At 33.4% G+C, this 20,000-nt stretch overlaps 2 protein-coding genes across 2 annotated transcripts in view; one reads left to right on the plus strand and one right to left on the minus strand.

Annotated features, from left to right (window-relative positions):
- The window catches only part of LOC144979067 (nucleoporin NUP35-like), a 15,680-nt gene extending 6,712 nt beyond the window's left edge, over positions 1-8,968 (plus strand). Inside the window, exons 2-5 of the mRNA XM_078925682.1 lie at positions 673-741; positions 3,716-3,844; positions 5,507-5,638; positions 7,348-8,968. Coding sequence (XP_078781808.1) covers positions 673-741; positions 3,716-3,844; positions 5,507-5,638; positions 7,348-7,425 — 408 coding nt within the window. The 3' untranslated portion in view covers positions 7,426-8,968. The remainder of the gene's footprint in view (positions 1-672; positions 742-3,715; positions 3,845-5,506; positions 5,639-7,347) is intronic.
- A 905-nt stretch (positions 8,969-9,873) lies between these two features.
- LOC144979068 (acyl-CoA synthetase short-chain family member 3, mitochondrial-like) overlaps positions 9,874-20,000 on the minus strand; it is a 29,428-nt gene continuing 19,301 nt past the window's right edge. Inside the window, exons 16-18 of the mRNA XM_078925683.1 lie at positions 18,461-18,632; positions 17,395-17,476; positions 9,874-14,030 (exon numbers count right to left, since the gene is read on the minus strand). Coding sequence (XP_078781809.1) covers positions 17,396-17,476; positions 18,461-18,632 — 253 coding nt within the window. The 3' untranslated portion in view covers positions 9,874-14,030; position 17,395. The remainder of the gene's footprint in view (positions 14,031-17,394; positions 17,477-18,460; positions 18,633-20,000) is intronic.

The raw sequence follows: 20,000 nt of genomic DNA on the forward strand, positions 1-20,000 counted from the left end.
TGAGATCGATCCAGGTGAAGTAAAGGATTTTTTTTTTTTTGTAGTTGTAGCATTAACATGGGTGCAAGAGTGACGGCCGCTTGGATTACCGAAAAAAAACGTCGCCGGCTGTTTGCGATTTGGATTTGATAGATTTTTTTGGATTTTTTTTGGGTTTTTTTTTTGGTGCAACTTGTGACAAGAAACTTAACAAATTACTGCATTACAACCTTTGGATTAAACATACAACAATTGTGGCCTACTATTATGAAGCTAGAAAACTGAGAACAAGACTTCAAATGACGAGATAAGTCTGTGAATCTTGCAGGCTTTTTCAGATTATATGTCTGGTCATAAGTAGACTTGCAGGCTTTTTGAAGTCCAGTTGCTTGCACCCATGCATTAACAATATAGTACATAGATTTGGTTGTTGATACAGTTGATGTGGCATGAGGAAACTATCCAGTATTTTACTTACAATGTGTAGCATCAATATAAGTGAGATTTGTTTAAGAGGGAGTGAGAAAAGGGGGGGGGGGCGTAGTAAAAAAAAAAAAGAGTAAATTTTCAGTAGAATTGATGCTATGAGTTTATTTGTCTGGCTGAAAACAATATCAATGAGCTGAGTGAACGTCAATTTAGTTCCTTCTATATAACACTGTTTTGTGACTTTTGATTGGCCCATTTCTCCAGCTTCCTTCCCGGTGCATCGTCCTTCATCTTACCAGGTTTGCCCAGTACGGCACCATTCTCAAGCATGTGGTAAGCTGGGGTTTTTTTCTTCTGTTTGTTTTTAAGGGTTTTACAGTGGTTGCAACACATTTAGGTTTATATCAGCGCCTGTAAAAAGGAAGAAAATGGGATTGTAAAATGTTCTAGAATTACAAATAAAGCACCCAAGAAAAGTAAGACATAGGGGAACTGGGAACAATAGGGATCAGATGTAGATTCCAAGAGTATACCACCAATGCCAATGTACTTAGTTTTATTTTGAATGTATAATGTAAGCATTTGAGTGTATTCCTCTTTGTTGGATTTTGTACTTGTGTCCGGAGGAGACTTATAGGTGATCTCAAACTAAGTTTTTTCTGTTTATTTGTTTATTTATTAAGAAGTATATTTATTAATTTATTTCATTCATTTTTACATTTTTCAATATATTTCATACATTTAATATTTTTTTCTCTATTTATGTTCATTTGGCTATTAATTAATTCAATTATTCATTCATTTATTTACTTTTCTATTTTTATCTGTTTAAAAAAAAAACGAACAATTTTATCTCTATTTGATTTATTAAATCATTCATTTCGTTACTTACTTATCTGTCCTTTCTTTTATTAACTCATAAATTTAGAAATGTATTTTGTTTATTTGTCAGTGTTCAGTTATATAGTCTTGTGGTATGACACTCGCTTTCGGATTGGAAGATCATGTGTTCGATCCTCACTCTGCATGTTGTCCAGACCTTGGAAAAGGCTCTTTACTCATATCGTCTCAGCCTGCTCAGGTGTAAAATGAGTAGCTGGCTGTAAACAGTGTTGTCTCTGTAATATCGCCTAACAGGTGTGTGGTCCTTCATGTTAAGTGTTGCTATTGGCTAGTGACATCTTGTAAACTACTTTGAGCATGTTTAGTGGATATTGTGCTATATAAAAGCTCAAGTTTTTTAAAAAGTGCTTTGAGATGCAATTTCATAGATAGCTCTATACTAAGGGTACATCATTATTATTATAGTAACTAGTAAAAAGCCCGCAATTTCGTGGGGAAAGAACTATTTTCATTCGATATTGCCAGAATAATTTTCTTGATTAGCTTGATTCGATTAGATGCACATTTTAATCGATGTGCTTGTCGTCGGTGCCATGCTTTATTCGGCATGATTTTAGTTTATCAGTCAGTAGATATCAATATCAATAAGTCGCAAGTCTTTACCACGCTTTTACTTGGGAGTGCTTTGCACTACCTTCAATACTTCACAAATTAGAATGGCGGCCGAGAATCAAAACAATGGTCAAATTAGGAAATTTTAAACTTTCACAAATCTATCAAGGTTTGTTCTAGAGTTTTTAAAACGCTTTTATATGATGACAAATTGAATAAATAAACGCCTGACAAAAGATCAACGGTGAAAATAGAAATTGAATGAATACTGGGGATGTAGGAGCTTTCGGAATGTCTCCCCTTTACTTATGTGAGGTCAAATGAAAATCTGAAGCGGAGGCGAAAAATATCAAGTCCCCAAATCTGTCTACTTTTGGTTTGTTCGGGCGAGAAGCTAGACAGAACCAATTGACAGTTTGCCGACAATGTTTAACTAAATATTTCCCAGGGCAATAATTATCACATCGATGGCAGTAATATCAGCAGTAATATTAGTTGATGTTGTTAATCGGTGAAACTTGTTTATAATTTCTGTAAATCCAAATACCGTCATGTGATCAAGTGAATTATATCACTATGAATGCCATGATTTGCTGAAAAAATGCCAATCTGACAGTTCCTAGCAAACACACACCCACCCCCCCCCCCCCCCCCCGTTTTTTTTTTTCTTCCACGCAACCACATTCCAAAAGACACACACACACATATATATAAACATACACGCAATGAGAATACACTACTACATAACAACACTGATCACCGCTAAATCAACACAACGGAAGTAAGGACTCTACTGGACAGATAGAGTTGAGGGTGTGGCCATGGGTGTGTTAGTGTCTTCGGTAAATTTTTTATGATATCTATTTGACTTAACGAACTTTCAAACTGACTTTAAATTATAAAAGGAAATCAAGTTATCTGTTTATCTATCTGTAAAAAATACATTTCTATTTTTCAAATCTTTCAGTAGAGTTGTGCGCCTCTCAATTTTTTTATTGACTCAAATAAGCACAATGTTCTCCACAATGCTATATTTTTTAAAGAAAGGATTATTATTATTATTATTATTATTATTATTATTATTATTATTATTATTATTATTATTATTATTATTATAATTATTATTATTATTATTATTATTATTATTATTATTATTATTTATTATAATTATTATTATTATATATTATTATTATTATTTATTATTATTATTATTATTATTATTATTATTATTTATTATTATAATATATTATTATTATTATTATTATTATTATTATTATTATTATTATTATTATTATCATTATCATTATTATTATTATTATCATCATCATCATCATCATCATTATTATTATTATTATTATTATTATTATCATTATTATCATTATTATTATTATTATTATTATTATTATCATTATTATTATTATTATTATTATTATTATTATTATTATTATTATTATTATTATTATTATTATTATTATTATTATCATTATCATCATTATTATTATCATTATTATTATCATTATTATTAATTTTATTATTATTATTATTATTATTATTATTATTATTATTATTATTATTATTATTATTATTATTATTATTATTATTATTAATATTATTATTATTTTATTATTATTATTATTATTATTATTATTATTATCATTATTATTATTATTATCATCATCATCATCATCATTATTATTATTATTATTATCATTATTATTATTATTATTATTATTATTATCATTATTATTATTATTATTATTATTATTATTATTATTATCATTATTATTATTATCATTATTATTATCATTATTATTATTTTTATTATTATTACTATTATTATTGTCTATGCCAGGTGGCCTCCGAGTGCAATTGGATGCACATCCAGTACCAGTCCAAGATCCAGGCCAAGAAAGCCCTCAGTAAAGACGGAAAGGTTTTTGCTGGTTGTATGAAGATTGGAGTCACCGTCTGCATTGAAAAGGTTTGTCACACTAGACTCATCAGTCTTCATAATAATAATAATAATAATAATAATAATAATAATAATAATAATAATAGTAATAATAATCATAATAATGATAATAATAATAAGAGTTTTAAAAAATTATGCCTTTTGCGCCACGACATCATAAGATATCGTCTCCTAGGCATTCCACAAAGGAATGTAAATAATTCATCAAACAAGATGTCTTGATATCAACAGGAATCACCAATGCTGTCCAAGTGAGCAAATTAGGGGGTTAATATTCTTGCCCAAGGAAAAAAAACTAAAGTGCCTGAAGTGGAGCTCGAACCCGGGACCTTCCGGGTCACAATGCAATGCCTTAACCACTCAGCCACTTCACATAATCAAGTCGTAAAATAAGTCGATGATATGATCCGAAGAAAAAAAAGTCTTTGTGAGTTGTATTCACGAGCTCATCCTATGGAATCATTTATTTCAATGAGCACCACTAGAAATTCACTTTTCATTTTTTTCAACCTGTGATTACCGCCTTGTAATGTGACATAAATTTTTGATCAGTCCCAGGCATGCCATGTAAGTGCTTGCCTGATCCAAAGTAATCACAGACCCACAATGTGTGAGTATTTATCACAATAGCTGTATGGTGACAAACAAATAAAGGAATTGCATTGCAACACCTGACAACACCATGCTTATTTTTCAATTGCTTGTGACAAGCACCGTATAGCCATGGACTCAGGCCATAGTTTAACGAAGGGTACGCACGTATGCGTACAGAAGGCTACATCACAGTTTGTGTCTCATGTCTTACAGCTGTGTTCATTATTATTATTATTATTATTATTATTATTATTATTATTATTATTATTATTATTATTATTATTATTATTATTATTATTATTATTATTATTATCATTATCATATAAATAAATAAAATAAAAATCCCTTTTCATCCCTTAGGGGAAATTGGTCTTTTGGGTCTATTCCAAGGGAAGACTGGAATAACCCAGTCGTCAGCCGCTGTGCAGCGCTGCAAAGTGAGCTAGGGCGAGGCGACGCGAGGTGACTTGCCCAAGGCCACACAACAAAGCGGGTAGTCAAACTCTGTACCTTTTGGGTACGAATCAAAGACTGAACTGCTGAGTTATTATTATGATGATATATTATTATTATATTTTGCTGTCCCTTGTTGCATACCTGCTGAATCTTAGGAATTTTAGACAAATTTTATGGCTAAATACGAAATTTTATGGAAAATTACGAATTTTTAATTCTTAGTAATACTTAAATAATAATAATAATAATAATAAAAGTAATACTAATGATGATAATAATAATAATAATGATAAGAAGAACAACTACTACTACTAGTACAACTATTACTACTATAATAATAATACTAATAATATTGTGGTTGTTCATACACAATTTCAGAAAGTACGAATTTCCCTGTCAAATTACTAAAAATTGACATAAAAATGACTAAATTTGAAGTTTTCAATTTGGCAGGTCTGCTTGTTGTTATCCAGAATGTGATGGAAGAGGAAAAAAGAACGCATCAATTTTATCCCCCAAATCTGTATAATTTGTCGAATGTGTGTACCACTGTATTCTCATCATCATCATTATCATTATTATGATTATTATTATATTTTTGTTGCCCGTGTTGTTATCCAGAATGTGATGGAAGAGAAAGAGAACACGTCAATTTTATCCCCCAAATCATCCAGGGAGTTGAAGAGAGAGGCTGGTCTGACCCCTATACGACCTTTGACTGCGGCATATTCCGCATCCAGGTCAGACTATGAGGTAAGAGGGGTGGAAATCTCATTCCTGAACCGTTGTTTTAATCGAAACAGAAACATTTGAAGATTTATATATATATATATATATATATATATGGAGAAAGGAATGTGCTATTTAAATAAAATAAACAGATTGGCATGATAGCCCGAGGGAGCGTTCACATATTACGTCATCAGCTAGGGGGGGGAGGGGGGTCTACCAAATGTTGACATGTGTTGACATGGGGGAGGGGGGGGGGGGGGTCAGACCCAAGATGATGTCATCAAAACATAGGCAAATTAGGCCTATTTTATTAAATGCAAGAGCTTCAAAAATGGCCTTCCAAAAAAATTAGCAAAAAGGTGAAAAATTAAGAAACAAGATGGGAAAGGGGTATCACTTCTCAAAAGGCGAACTTGCCCTAAATGTTCATTGTATCACTCCTCGATCACAGCAATGAAAGACCATTCACGAAAATGCGGCATACAAGAAGAACAGCAAATGGGAGAAAGTGATGACGATGAAGATGAAATTGATGATACTATTTATAGTACATTGCCAGAGGTCCAAGGCAGAAACATTTTTGAATCAATTAATTTTATGTTTGGAAATTGAAACAGAAATTCATTCCACTAAAAGACTAATATGCTATAAAATAATTATCCTCCTATACTATTTTAAATTACACTTTCTGAAATTTTTTTAATAGCACCTGCACCAAGTAGCCTAATTTAAATAATGTTTGTTAGATTTTATCTTTGCAAATTTAAATTTTATGTCCCCATTGTATCGTAAAACATAAATTATCAACAGTTTCTGAAATTAATAAAATGTCTGAATGTGTTTTATCAAACGTTGATAATCAATGTTTATGGTTTGAAAAATTAATAATAAATATTGTGAAATTAAAGTTATCTTTTAGTTTTTATTAAATTAGATGACGTCATCATCTGTTGGGGGAGGGGGGGGGGTCAGGTCAATGATGACAAGTGATGACTTGGGGGAGGGGGGGGGGGGTCTAAAAAGGGCAAATTTTTGATGACGTAATATGTGAACGCTCCCCATCTTGTGCCACTTACGAATTTGAGGATAGGGTGTTTTGCATAACACGTTCATATTGTTATAATATAATAGATGGATAGACACAAGGAGAAAGAGAGATTATTATTATTATTATTATTATTATTATTATTATCATTCTTCTTCTTCTGCTTCTCCTTCTTCTTCTTATTATTATTATTACTATTACTACTACATTACTATCAGTATTATTATCATCATTATTACCACTATTTTAATTACTTTTTTTCGCCTATTACAAGAGCTGTAACCTAACAATAATTGCCTATTTGGACAATAAAGATTATTATTATTATTATTATTATTATTATTATTATTATTATTATTATTATCATTCTTCTTCTTCTGCTTCTCCTTCTTCTTCTTCTTATTATTATTACTATTACTACTACATTACTATCAGTATTATTATCATCATTATTACCACTATTTTAATTACTTTTTTCGCCTATTACAAGAGCTGTAACCTAACAATAATTGCCTATTTGGACAATAAAGATTATTATTATTATTATTATTATTATTATTAAATACTACTATCTTTTTGTTAAAGTCCAATTTGATCCCAATATTTGTTTGTAATTTTGGGTTGTTTTTTTTTTCTTTCTTTTTTTTTTCCAAAGCCTTATTTGGGATATTTTTTTCTTCTTCAGGTTTTACAAGACAGACAAACGCCCAAGAGAGATCACGGCTTGGTGTCCAAGTTGAAAGAATACATGTTTGGATATTGACTGGTGCTATAAATAGTTTGTCTTTCATATTGAATGGCCTCCATTTCCCTCCCCTCCTCCTCTCTTCAAGGTTGCCAATTTCCCATATATTTACGGAATTCAGTATTTTATATAAACCCTCTGTATATTTTCCAATCACCTTCTAAATGGGCAAAAGTAACTACATATATATGATGTCTTTTTACTTTCTACTATAATAATGGTAATAATAATAATAATAGTTATAATTATTTTGTGGTTGTTCGTACACAATTTCAGAAATTACGAATTTTCTTGTCAAATTACTAAAAATTGACATAAAAATTACTAAATTTTAAGTTTTCAATTTGGCAGGTCTGCTTTTTACGGCTCATGGGTGCCAGTTTTCCGGTTTATGCCGGAATTCCGTTTTCGAGATATCTCGAAGTCAAATACTTCTGGTTTCAGTGTTTCATTGTGTCAATATGTTTGCTGTGTAATCATTTAATAATGGTATAAAAACGGTGATGAAATAAGAGTAAAGTTTAGGCCGCATTATCAGTAGGAACATTTTCAGGTTTGGCAAAGTGTCGAGATTTTAGTTTCAGGTTTCAGCACTTCTTCCTGCTGGCACCCATGAATGGAAAAAAGGAACTATATAAATATAATGTCTTTTTACTGGAGTTTAGCTCTCGAAAGGGTCAGTCAATGTCTTTGCCTAAACTGTCAGTAAATTTTTGTCTCCTGTATTGGCAACCCTGTCTCTATATGTGACCCATCGTCTCAAAAGGGTATTATGTCGGAACGAACCAGATGCTTAAAAGCCGAATTTAATGTTAAACTGGTCAAAAATATAAATTGTTGGCATTCGAGCCTTAAAATATGGTTGCCGTTATTCTCAATAAATCATATAAACAAAAGTCTGATATTTCTGACTATAAATTCAATTTTAAAAATCTTTACCAACCCGACTTAATACCGTTTTGAGACGAAGGGTCCAATATCTCTCTAATTCTTTCTGTCTCTCCCTCTCTTTCTCTGTCACTCCCATCACTTTCAGAGGATTGGATGTTTTTATGATGTGTTGAATTTTAATAAACACGACAACTTAAGTAAGTCCTTTAAAAATATATATTTCTAATGGTAGGAGGTCCCAGGGTTGAGTCCTGCTCTGAGTGGCACAAAATTGAACCATTTACTCACATTCTCTCATTGCACTCAGGTGTAAAATGAGTTTCTTGACCATTAACAGAGTTGTATCTGTAATGCATACCAGCATCATGTCTCGTTCGACATGTTAAGTGTTGCTGTTAGCTGTTGAAGAGTGCTATAGTTATAGTGAAAATTTTAATTTTTAAAATTCAAATGTGTCATTTTTAGAAGGGGGGGGGGGGGGGGGGGGCACTTCAGAAATTACTTTTATTGAAAAAAATAAAATAAAAGAAAGATGTTGCTACCAGTCAGAGCTTTGACCCATCATCCCAGATAAATCTGATCTTTCAATCTACTGCTGTGTCCTGGTGAATGATATTAATGAGATGTACTTATTGTCTATGGAATAAATGTCAATCGCTTTTATAACGTGGGATTGTTTTTTTTTGTTGGTTTTTTTTCGTTTGTTGCGTATAGATAGTATGCATTTAGCTAAGAAGCTCATAACATTGCCATCCGGAAGTATAGCGGACGAACACAAAACTATGTTTAACAATGAACTTTTATAGTCTGGATAATACGGTTTAGTGAGAATTACTCATAAACACGGATGGCAAAAAGCAATAACAAAGATCTTCGTTCTATTTATAGGATTATTATTAATTGTTGCCTTTAGCATTTACAAGGGGAAGCAATTACTTTTTTCATCAAACTAAATATCGCAAGAAGATTTACACACGGAATTTGATACATAAGTATCCCTCAAAAACAAAACAACAAAACATGACGTTTGACCGTTTTGTTTGTTTTTAAGGGTTTTATGGCATCAGTGCCAGTAAAAAGAAAGAAAATGGGATAGTAAAAAGTTCTAGAATTACAATTAAAGCACAAAAGAAAAGGTAAGACAAAGGGGAATGGTACAAATAGGGAACAGATGTAGATTCCAAGAGCACACTATCAAAGTACTTAGTTTGAGATCACCTAAAAGTCTCATCCAGACGCAAGCAGAAGTCCCAACTAAGAGGAATACACTCAAATGTTTACAAATCATTTATAATATGTAAACAAAACACAGTGCATAACAGAGATGATTTACAAGGAAAAAAAATATAATCTCCCAAAACTATACATTTGACTGTTCCCCTCCCAGCCAGGGCCAGGACAAAACCGAGTAATCTCATTCCAAGACAAAGACAGAACGCATGTTGGAAAACACAGTAAGTGCCTCCCTGCCCATTATGGGAGGTAAGGAACCCCTCCCAGCACATTTGACTGTTTCCCTCTCAGAGAGAGATCCCAGCAATGGAGACAAATAGAACAAAAAGAATAAACGAGATATTGACATGAAAAAACAAAGGTTAATTTTATTTGTTTGTTTTTAAGGATTTTACGGCGTTTGCAACACATGAAGGCAGGTCATATCAGCACCAGTACAACAATGGAAGAAAATGGGATAGTAAACAGTTTTAAAATTACAATTAAAGCACCCAAGAAAAAGTAAGACAAAGGGGAATTGGTTTAACTAGGAAACGGGATGTAGATTCCAATAGCACACTATCAGTGTACTTAGTTTGAGATCACCTAAATGTCTCTTCCAGACACAAGCACATGTCCCCACTAAGAGAAACACAACTCAAATGCTTACAAATCTTATATATGTAAAACAAAAATAATACAGCGCATAACAGAGAGATGATTTACAAGACCTGTACTTGTACTATACATTTGACTGTTTCCCTCCCAGACAGGGCCAGGACAAAACCAAGTAATTTAATTCCAAGACAAAGACAGAAAGCACGTTGAAAAACATTTATTGGGGGATAGCAGACACAGAAAGTGCCACCCTGTCCACTATGGGAGGTCATGAACCCCAGCTAGTACTGTACACTTTCTTTTGGGTCCAATCATGGATTTGGGTTAGTTTTAGTATTAGACTATGGAGTAACGAAGACAAAGCACTGAGATGGACACAGAATAGGGAAGCAAACTTTTTACACCTAAATACCACAAGATGGTTTATAAGGCAGTGCTGATGGTTTTCCTCGGATCTGCCGAAATCCGCGATTTTGGAGTCCAGAGGAGGAATTTCCTCCTTTTAAAAATTACATTTTCTCGAAACAATGTGCTAGCAATGAGAGAGTTGATGTGTGGTGGAACACACAGGTGCAGTTTCCCACTGTCCAGAAGTTAGCTAGAGTATCAATGATAGTCTATCATCTCAATTGCTCTAAAAGTGGGGTTTAGTGCAGTAAAAATGGGGCTTAAAGGCAATCGTTCAACATTTTCCTACTTTTTCACTTTTTGTCACCATCAGCACTGATAAGGAATCTGTTAAATAAGTATCTCTCAAAAACAAAACAAGAAAAAAGATACATTGGACTGTTTCCCTCTCAGAAAGAGAGAGATTCCAGTTAGAATCGGGTAAAAAATTCTAGAGTAATAAATCTGGAGATAAATAAAACAAAAAGAATAAAAGATATTGACATGAAAAAATAAAGGTTCATTTTATAAGAAGATTCATCCGAATGACAATGATCTGCTGCAATGGCACTTGGCTATTCTCTTGGTCCAACAATGTTGATTGTATTCATTGAGTAAACATTAAATTACAGGAAACACAGACAGTTTACAATACCAAATTGAGCCAGTCACAATATCACGAAATATATGAGGAGTACAGATGACTTTAAAGTGAAACAATCTCTCTCTCTCTCTCTCTCTCTCTCTCTCTATATATATATATATATATATATATATATATTATATATATATTAACTATTACTTTTGTTATTGGCTGAAGAAGGGTTATTGAACACGAAACATATGTATATTTGGTATTTAGTTCCCTTTTGAAGTTGTTATATTCATTTTAGTTTATTAAAATTTCACCGTTTTAAGACAGTGGGTGGAATTTAGTCAATACTGAAATCTCACAGTTACAAATAGTATTGATTACACTACCCTTGTTCTTGATTTGAAGGTAAAAAGTAGGTTATAACAAGAAATGAAGCGTCACAACAAATAGAGAATAAAAGCTTTGCGGTGATGGGGGTTCGAACCCACGGCCCAACTGTTACGACAACTTCAAATAGTAGGCTGTCTGAAACCGTGGGAGGTGTGATGGCCCAGTGGATAAGGCACGACACTTCTGTCTGGCAGACCTGAGTACAAGCCTTGCTGTTGTTCCGTATTGCATTGAAATATTTATATACAGATATATCATTTGAAAGGAAACATTATCAATGGCATTTTTCATAAAAAATTATTTGCGACGTCTCGATTAAAAAAATATAACAAAAATAAAGCATGCGGTAAATGTAGAAAGACTGATATTTATAAATGTATATATTATCGTAATATAATGTAACAGTAACAGATAAGGCACAATGAGAATTTGTCGGATCACTTGAAAGAAATTATATAAAAATAACAAAGAAACAAATCATGTTTTTAAAATTAAAGATGCATAGATTTAGTGAAATAAACGAGAACTCACAGAATTGCAAAAACTAAACAAAAAAACCCATGAGAGTGTTTAGTTTAGTTTTTAAGGGTTTTACGGCGCTTGCAACACATTTAAGTTATATCAGCGCCAGTATAAAGAAGAAAATGGGATAGTAAAAAGTTCTAAAATTACAATTAAAGCACCCAAGAGAAATTAAGACGTAGGGGAACTGGGAACAAATAGGGATCAGATGTAGATTCCAAGAGCATACCACCAATGTACTTAGTTTGAGATCACTTATAAGTCTCATCAGGACACAAGCAAAAGACTCAACAAAGAGGAATACACTCAAATGCTTACATTATACATTCAAAATAACAAATACAATAATACATAACAGAGAGATGATTTACAAGGAAAAACATATCATCTCCCAAAACAATAACTATGCATTTGACTGTTTCCCTCCCAGCCAGGACAAAACCAAGTAATCTCATTCCAAGACAAAGACAGAAAGCATGTTGGAAAACAGATATAATGGGATAGAAGACACATTATGTACCCCCCCTGCCCACTATGGGAGGTCAGGAACCCAACCCAGCCGTGAGAGTGTCAGTTGCAAGCTCAAGAAAACCATGGCAATAATAAGCTCTATTATGTAGTACAAAACGATGTTTTAAAAACCTTGAACTTCTATAAATATAGCGCAATATCCACTAATGTGCTCAAAGCGCTATTACAAGGGGTCTCTGGCCAAGAGCACCATGTAACATATAGAACGAGACATGACGCCTATTAGGTGATATTGAAATATTATCCGACAGAGACAACACTGACGGTCAGATACTCATTTTACCTGAGTAAGGTGAGAGAATGTGAGTAAAGAGCCTTTTCCAAGGACTCAACTATGTGTCGAACGAGGCTCGAACCCAGGACCTTCCGATCCCAAAGCGAGTGTCATACAACAAGACCACATAGCCGCGCTTATTCTCTTATTTTAAGAGAAATAAATTTGAAGACAAGTTTTCAATCAGTTCAAATACAAAGGCGTAGAAGCAAATAACTGATACCGTTTGAATTTTAAAACTTTAACCCTCTCCTTACCAACTGTAGGAAAAACGTCACATTCATTACGATACAAACGGTATTTTTCTTATACAGATTTAATTTTATAAATCACAAAATCTTCATAGTATTTACAAGAACTTACTGTAGCTTTGTAAAGCTTGTTTTCCTCAACAAGATGACGTGTCGTATGTTACTTTTTACTTTTAAATGTGAGTTTAAAAATTCAATTTATGAGTTGGGCCGATATTACATTTCAGTAAAAATCTTGAAAACAGTCGGTAAGGAGAGAGTTAATCAAATGTGACCAGTTGTCTCAAAATGGTAACATTACAAAATTCATTAAGTTAAACAATTTCTGTAGATTTCCCAATCCATGGCAAACAGAAGCCAAAACCTCGACCTCACAGAAGGTGAGCTGATTAAATATTTAATAATAATAATAATAATGTAGTATATATAGCACCTGTCCCATATAATACAATATAGCTCTAGGCACACAATATACATGACACGCAAAATATACCATATTGTAATCTGTTCTGTCCTTATAGTTAAATATAAAACTCACTGCTGCCTGTTTTTCTTTCTATACGTGGTTTTCTGTCGTTTTTATGACAAGAATCAAACCATAAAAAATCTGGCATATTAAATTGGAATTGTAGGTCCAAACTGGTTTTGGACACAAAACCCTTTTCAGCCGATAACAAAAACATTTGAAAGATCACGTTAAATCTGTTTCTGTAATTAAATGAAGAAGGGTTTTGTACCCGAAACATACAATGTTTAGTCTTTGGTTCTTTTTTAAAGCTGTTATATATTTCCTTGTCGTACACAACTTGTTACAGCTGACAGCTTCCACCAGCTTTGTATTGACTTTAAAAAAGCTGATACAGCAGACATCTCACAACGATGGGTAGCCAGCATCTCTCAGACACGACTCTATGACGGGGTACACCGTCTCGTCTTCTATCAACACAGGAATCTGGGATATAAATCAAAACAAGAGAAAGAATATTGAAAATCTTTCTTATTCAAGTCAATGTGAGATTTGGGGTGAAAAAGATCCAAATGCTGATGGCTCCGGTGGCAACCACTCACTGCTCTTTAAAAAATTATGCAGTTTTCTCACATATGGCTGAATAATAATGTGAAATTGAATGTAAGCTTTAAATTGATAAACGAAAACAGATAATGTGGATGTTACGGGTTTCCCCTTTATCAATAAAACAGGATGAATGTAACACTACAGATGAATGAGATACTGTGGTAGTTGCATTGTTATTATCTCATTCGTCTGTAGTTTGTTTTGTTTGTTTTTAAGGGTTTTACGGCGCTTGCAACGCATTTAGGTTATATCAGCGCCAATTTGTCTGTAGTGTTTCATTCAATCTGTTTTGTTGATAAAGGGGAAACCTGTAACATCCATATTATCTGTTTTCGTTTATTAAAATAAAGCTTATTCAATTTCTCACTGTTATTTATTTCTTCGAGCTTCGAGCAACACCATTTACATAACTTACGGCTAAGATCATTCTTCAATCAATCAATCATGTCTATGAATATTGTGTGAAACTATCCAATGGAAATACTTTACTTTGAAATGTACAATATTAATCAAAAATGTACTCTTTATTATGACTAAACTACTTGTAAACTCATTTACATCATCCAGGTTGGGCTACTGTAACTCTCTCATCGTGGGTGCCAATGCTAATAATAAAATGATAATAATAATAAAAATAATAATAAATAATAATAATAATAATAATAATAATAATAATAATAATAATAATAATAATATTAATAATAATAATAATAATAATAATAATAATAATAATATAATAATAATAATAATAATAAGCAATAATAAAAATAATAATAATAATAATAATAATAATAATAATAATAATAATAATAATAATAATAATAATAATAAAAAATAAAATAATAATAACAATAAATAATAATAATAATAATAATAATAATAATAATAAAATAATAAATAATAATAGCAATAATAATAATAATAATAATAATAATAATAATAATAATAATAATAATAGCAATAATAATAATTAAAAAAAAAAAAAAAAAAAAAAAAAAAAAATAATAATAATATATAATAATAATAATAATAATAATAATAATAATAATAATAATAATAATAATAATAATAATAATAATAATAATAATAATAATAATAATAATAATAATAATAACAACAATAATAATAATTGGCATTTATATCGCGCAATTTCATCACTGTGAAATGCTCATGTTAAAAATAAATATATAGCCTACAAAATTTACATCCAAATTACAAAGGGTCCAGAACAGAACCATAAAACTGATCCTGCAAACTGCATGAGTCTGAGATAGATTTCCAATGCTTATATCGTGTCCATGTAACAATTTCTATAGAATATCAGACACGGATGTTAGTCCTAAGTTACCTCTGCCAATCCTTTACAATTCAAGTAGAGTTTTTAAAAATCAACAAACTTTTCCCTGCCAATTCAATAACTGGGCTCTAGTTCACCACGGCATACCACACTATCACTATCAACTCCCATATATATTCACGCATGCCTCTCTCTCTCTCTCTCTCTCTCTCTCTCTCTCTCTCTCTCTCTCTCTCTCTCTCTCTCTCTCTCTCTCTCTCTCTCTCTCTCTCTCTCTCTCTCTCTCTCTCTTTCTCTCAACCAACCAAAACACCATCAATCCATCAAAATGCCTTTTTGTTGACGAAATAAAAACAAATTACTAAAAAAAGCAGGACTTTAAACAGAATTTGAGTAAAAGCTTGATATAAAAGCAACACAACATTATTTTCAAAAACAGCAAAACAAACAAAACATCCCGTGAGTCGTGGAAACCTGGGAGTCGTGCATTAAAGGAAAAAATAAAAAAAGGAAAAGAAATTAAGCACTAAATAATACAGTTGAAAACTTTAAAATGAAATGAATGATTCCTTGCACCAATATGACAAAAATGAAAAGAGAAAAAAATATTGTAAGAATTAGATTTTAAAAAATCATAATTAAGAAATTGAGGAGTATGCACCCGTATAAGATAAAGAATTGAACAAGTTTGTATGAAAGGTGACAGACAAAGCAAGAAAGAAAAATATAAGGGCAAGAAAAAAACCATCCAAAAAAATCAGTCGATCTCGACTGGGGATCGAACCTCAGACCTTCTGATTACCGGTCTGACGTGCTACCATTACAATGGTAGCACGTCTGACCGGTAATCAGACGGTCTGAGGTTCGATCCCCAGTCGAAGTCGACTGATTTTTTGGGATGTTTTATTCTTGTATTTTTATGTGTTATTGCATGATAAAAAAAAAGGAGTTTAATAAATACAACGAAAAGAAAAAATGTGTTTATTCCAATTCTCCATGTAGATATAATAGTATTAGATATTTTGTGACCAATAGTATGGTATTAGTACTTCTATTCACCATAATTTGTATTTTTCTCCTTCTGCTTGAATGACAATTTGACCCAAAAAAAGAAAACCATTGGATTTGTATTCATCCGCACCAAAAAAAATATTTATAATCACCTAATTTCACACCAAAAAAAATGTGCGAAAATATTCTGCAATCGTTGAATAAACTTTATATTCAACGCGTTGAAAGCATTGTTCAACGAATACGTATTTACTAAGAAATGGTCGGGTTTTCCAATGGGAGGGCTGGAATAAAACACGAAATGAAATCAGTCAAGCAGGAGAAAGTAACTGCAAAAGTCGATAGATGTGGGCAAACTCCACCCAAAAGAAATGAAAATGTTGAAAAGTTAGGATATGAGGCTTTTTCATGCAATGTTATCAAATTGACAAATCAGAGAGTAGGCACTTCTGTAAGATAAAAATTAAAAAAAACAAAAACTGTGCCTTTTTCGCCAAGACATCATAAGATATCGTCGCCTAGGCATTCCATGAAGGAATATAGATAACTCATCAAACAAGATGTCTGATGTCAACAGGAATCACCTATGTTGTCTAAGTGAGCAAATTGGGGGTTAATAATCTTGCTCAAGGAAAAAAAAAACGAAAGTGCCTGAAGCTGGGCTCGAACCCAGGTCATCCAGATCACAGTGCAATGCCTTAACCACTCGGCCACTTCGCCCTCGTAAGATAAAGATCTGAAAAAGTGTGTATGAGCCTCGGAAGACTGATTTTTTTAGATGGGTTTTTTTTTTTTTCTTGTATTTTTCTTTCCTGCTTTGTCTGTCACTGTTTCATACACTTGTTCAAATCTTCATGCAATGTGTTAAGTGTTAGTGTTAGTGTTAGAGAACAAAAACATGTAAGCGATGGCTCCATCCATATCAATGTGTACCTCAGACAGAAGGGAAACCGACTTCACGTAAAGACTTTTCTATGATAGGATAGACGGACTCGTCTTCAATGGTGACGGGGATCTGGGACATGAAATGGACATCAAAGAATCTGTCATGTTTTAAAACTCAAGACAAATCATAACATGTTACAGTGAATGACATAATCAGTCGGATGGTGAAAAGGTTTGAACTGAGATATTGCCAAGTTTAGTTAGAAGGTCAATTTTTATCAAAAATGAGTTCATGTCATAATTGATTAAATCAACCCTTCTTGTACATCTTCGGGAAATATCAAAGCTTAATTTCACTTCTAAATATTTTTTACAGCTAGTCAAGTTGAAAAAGTATGCAATTTGAGAAAAGTTGATGGATACCTTTCCCATACATCTGACCAGAACTTCATGAAAAACCACCCGATTTACTTTTTAAAAAGGTTAAAATGCTCCGGTGAGCATATTCTTTCAGAAAATGAAAAAAAAAATAAAAAAAATTTAAATGAAAATCCAAAGTTTTCACCTTCCGACTGATAAAGTCATGTACCGACACATATCTACACTAAAAATTAATAATAATATAGAACATGCTGGCAAGTTTAGTGCAGCAACGTAGTCTAGTGGTATGACAGATTAGAAGGTCCTGGGTTCAAGTCCCTCTCTAAGTGATGCATAGTTAAAAAGGCTCTATACTCACATTCTCTCACCGTACAATGGTAATGTAAAATGTACAATGTAAAATGAGTGCCTGCCCGCCAACAGGCTTATCAATGTACGAAAAATATTGTAATAACAGGCATCATGTGTGGGCCGTCATGTTAAATGTTGCTGTTGGCTAAGGACCCCTTGTAAAGCGCTTTGAGCATGTTTAGTGGATTGTAAAATTATAATATCTTTTAACAGGCATCATGTCTGGTACTAAAAGTTAAGTGTCGCTGTTGGCTAGGGACCCCAGTATTGCGCTAGTATATAAAAACTCAAAGTTTTTGACTGTGTCTGTCATTTTTGAGAGACAAAACAATGGGAAAAACTGAAAACATCATCCCCCACCATCTCCCCCCCCCCCCCTCACCTTATACGGTTGTCCACAAGCAATGGCACTGATTGTATTCCTGGCAATTTTTCCTGACCTGGTCTTGGGAAGTTTTGGCACAATGACCACCGTTTTGAAGGCTGCTACAGGCCCGATGACATTGCGTATCGTTTGGACCACTTCGGCTTGGATTGTATCCTTGGATTTCTTACTCTCTGGGAGTAAAAAAATCAGACAAAAATTTTTTTAAAAACAAACTTAATCATTCATTTTTTAAGAAGAGAGCACCGAAGGAAAAGTAAGACAAAGTGGAATTGGTTGAAATGACCCGTTGTGACAAAACTAGGGAAACAGGCACCGATGTAGGATAAAACCCTGAAAACGTTGTCTAGGAAACAATGTCAGACAAAGTAAGTTAGTCCTTCAGAGCCATTCGGCCCATAGAGCGTGAAACGGAAAATAGCAATTACTTGCTATCCTTTGGATAGGACACTAGTCTATCGCAAAGTACTCTCTGCCATATTTAATTGACTCAGCTATTCATTCAATGCTGAAAAAACCGGGGGGGGGGGGGGGTGGTCAGAAAAAATTCTCGACTGCAGCTGGGATAAATCTCGGTCCCATTGGGTGTGAAGCGAGTGCTCTACCAACTGAGCTATCGGGACCCCAGACAAAGCAGAGGGAAAAATACAATTAAAAATCTTCCTAAAAAAATCAGCCCGCCTTGACTAGGGATCGAACCTCAGACCTCCAGATTACCGGTCAGAGCTGCGATTCTTGATTTGTCTGGGCATTCTCACATACAAACCTATTTCGATTTTGACCAATTACTGGCTGGATGAACAAAAACCAATCAGCTTACCTGGATTGATGACACACAGCCCAACAGGTACATGACCCTTTAGGGTGTCTGGTACCCCGATCACTGCCCAATCAACTTACCTGGATTAATGACACACAGCCCAACAGGTACATGAACCTTTAGGGTATCTGGAACCCTGATCACTGCCCAATCAGCTTACCTGGATTAATGACACACAGCCCAACAGGTACATGACCCTTTAGGGTGTCTGGTACCCCGATCACTGTCCAATCAGCTTACCTGGATTAATGACACACAGCCCAACAGGTACATGACCCTTTAGGGTGTCTGGTACCCGGATCACTGTCCAATCAGCTTACCTGGATTAATGACACACAGCCCAACAGGTACATGACCCTTTAGGGTGTCTGGTACCCCGATCACTGTCCAATCAGCTTACCTGGATTAATGACACACAGCCCAACAGGTACATGACCCTTTAGGGTGTCTGGTACCCCGATCACTGCCCAATCAACTTACCTGGATTAATGACACACAGCCCAACAGGTACATGAACCTTTAGGGTATCTGGAACCCTGATCACTGCCCAATCAGCTTACCTGGATTAATGACACACAGCCCAACAGGTACATGACCCTTTAGGGTGTCTGGTACCCCGATCACTGTCCAATCAGCTTACCTGGATTAATGACACACAGCCCAACAGGTACATGACCCTTTAGGGTGTCTGGTACCCGGATCACTGTCCAATCAGCT

The sequence above is a fragment of the Berghia stephanieae genome, chromosome 8, assembly GCF_034508935.2.
Source record: "Berghia stephanieae isolate SIO BIC M18660-M18661 chromosome 8, UCSD_Bste_1.3, whole genome shotgun sequence".
Taxonomy (NCBI): Eukaryota; Metazoa; Mollusca; class Gastropoda; order Nudibranchia; family Aeolidiidae; genus Berghia; species Berghia stephanieae.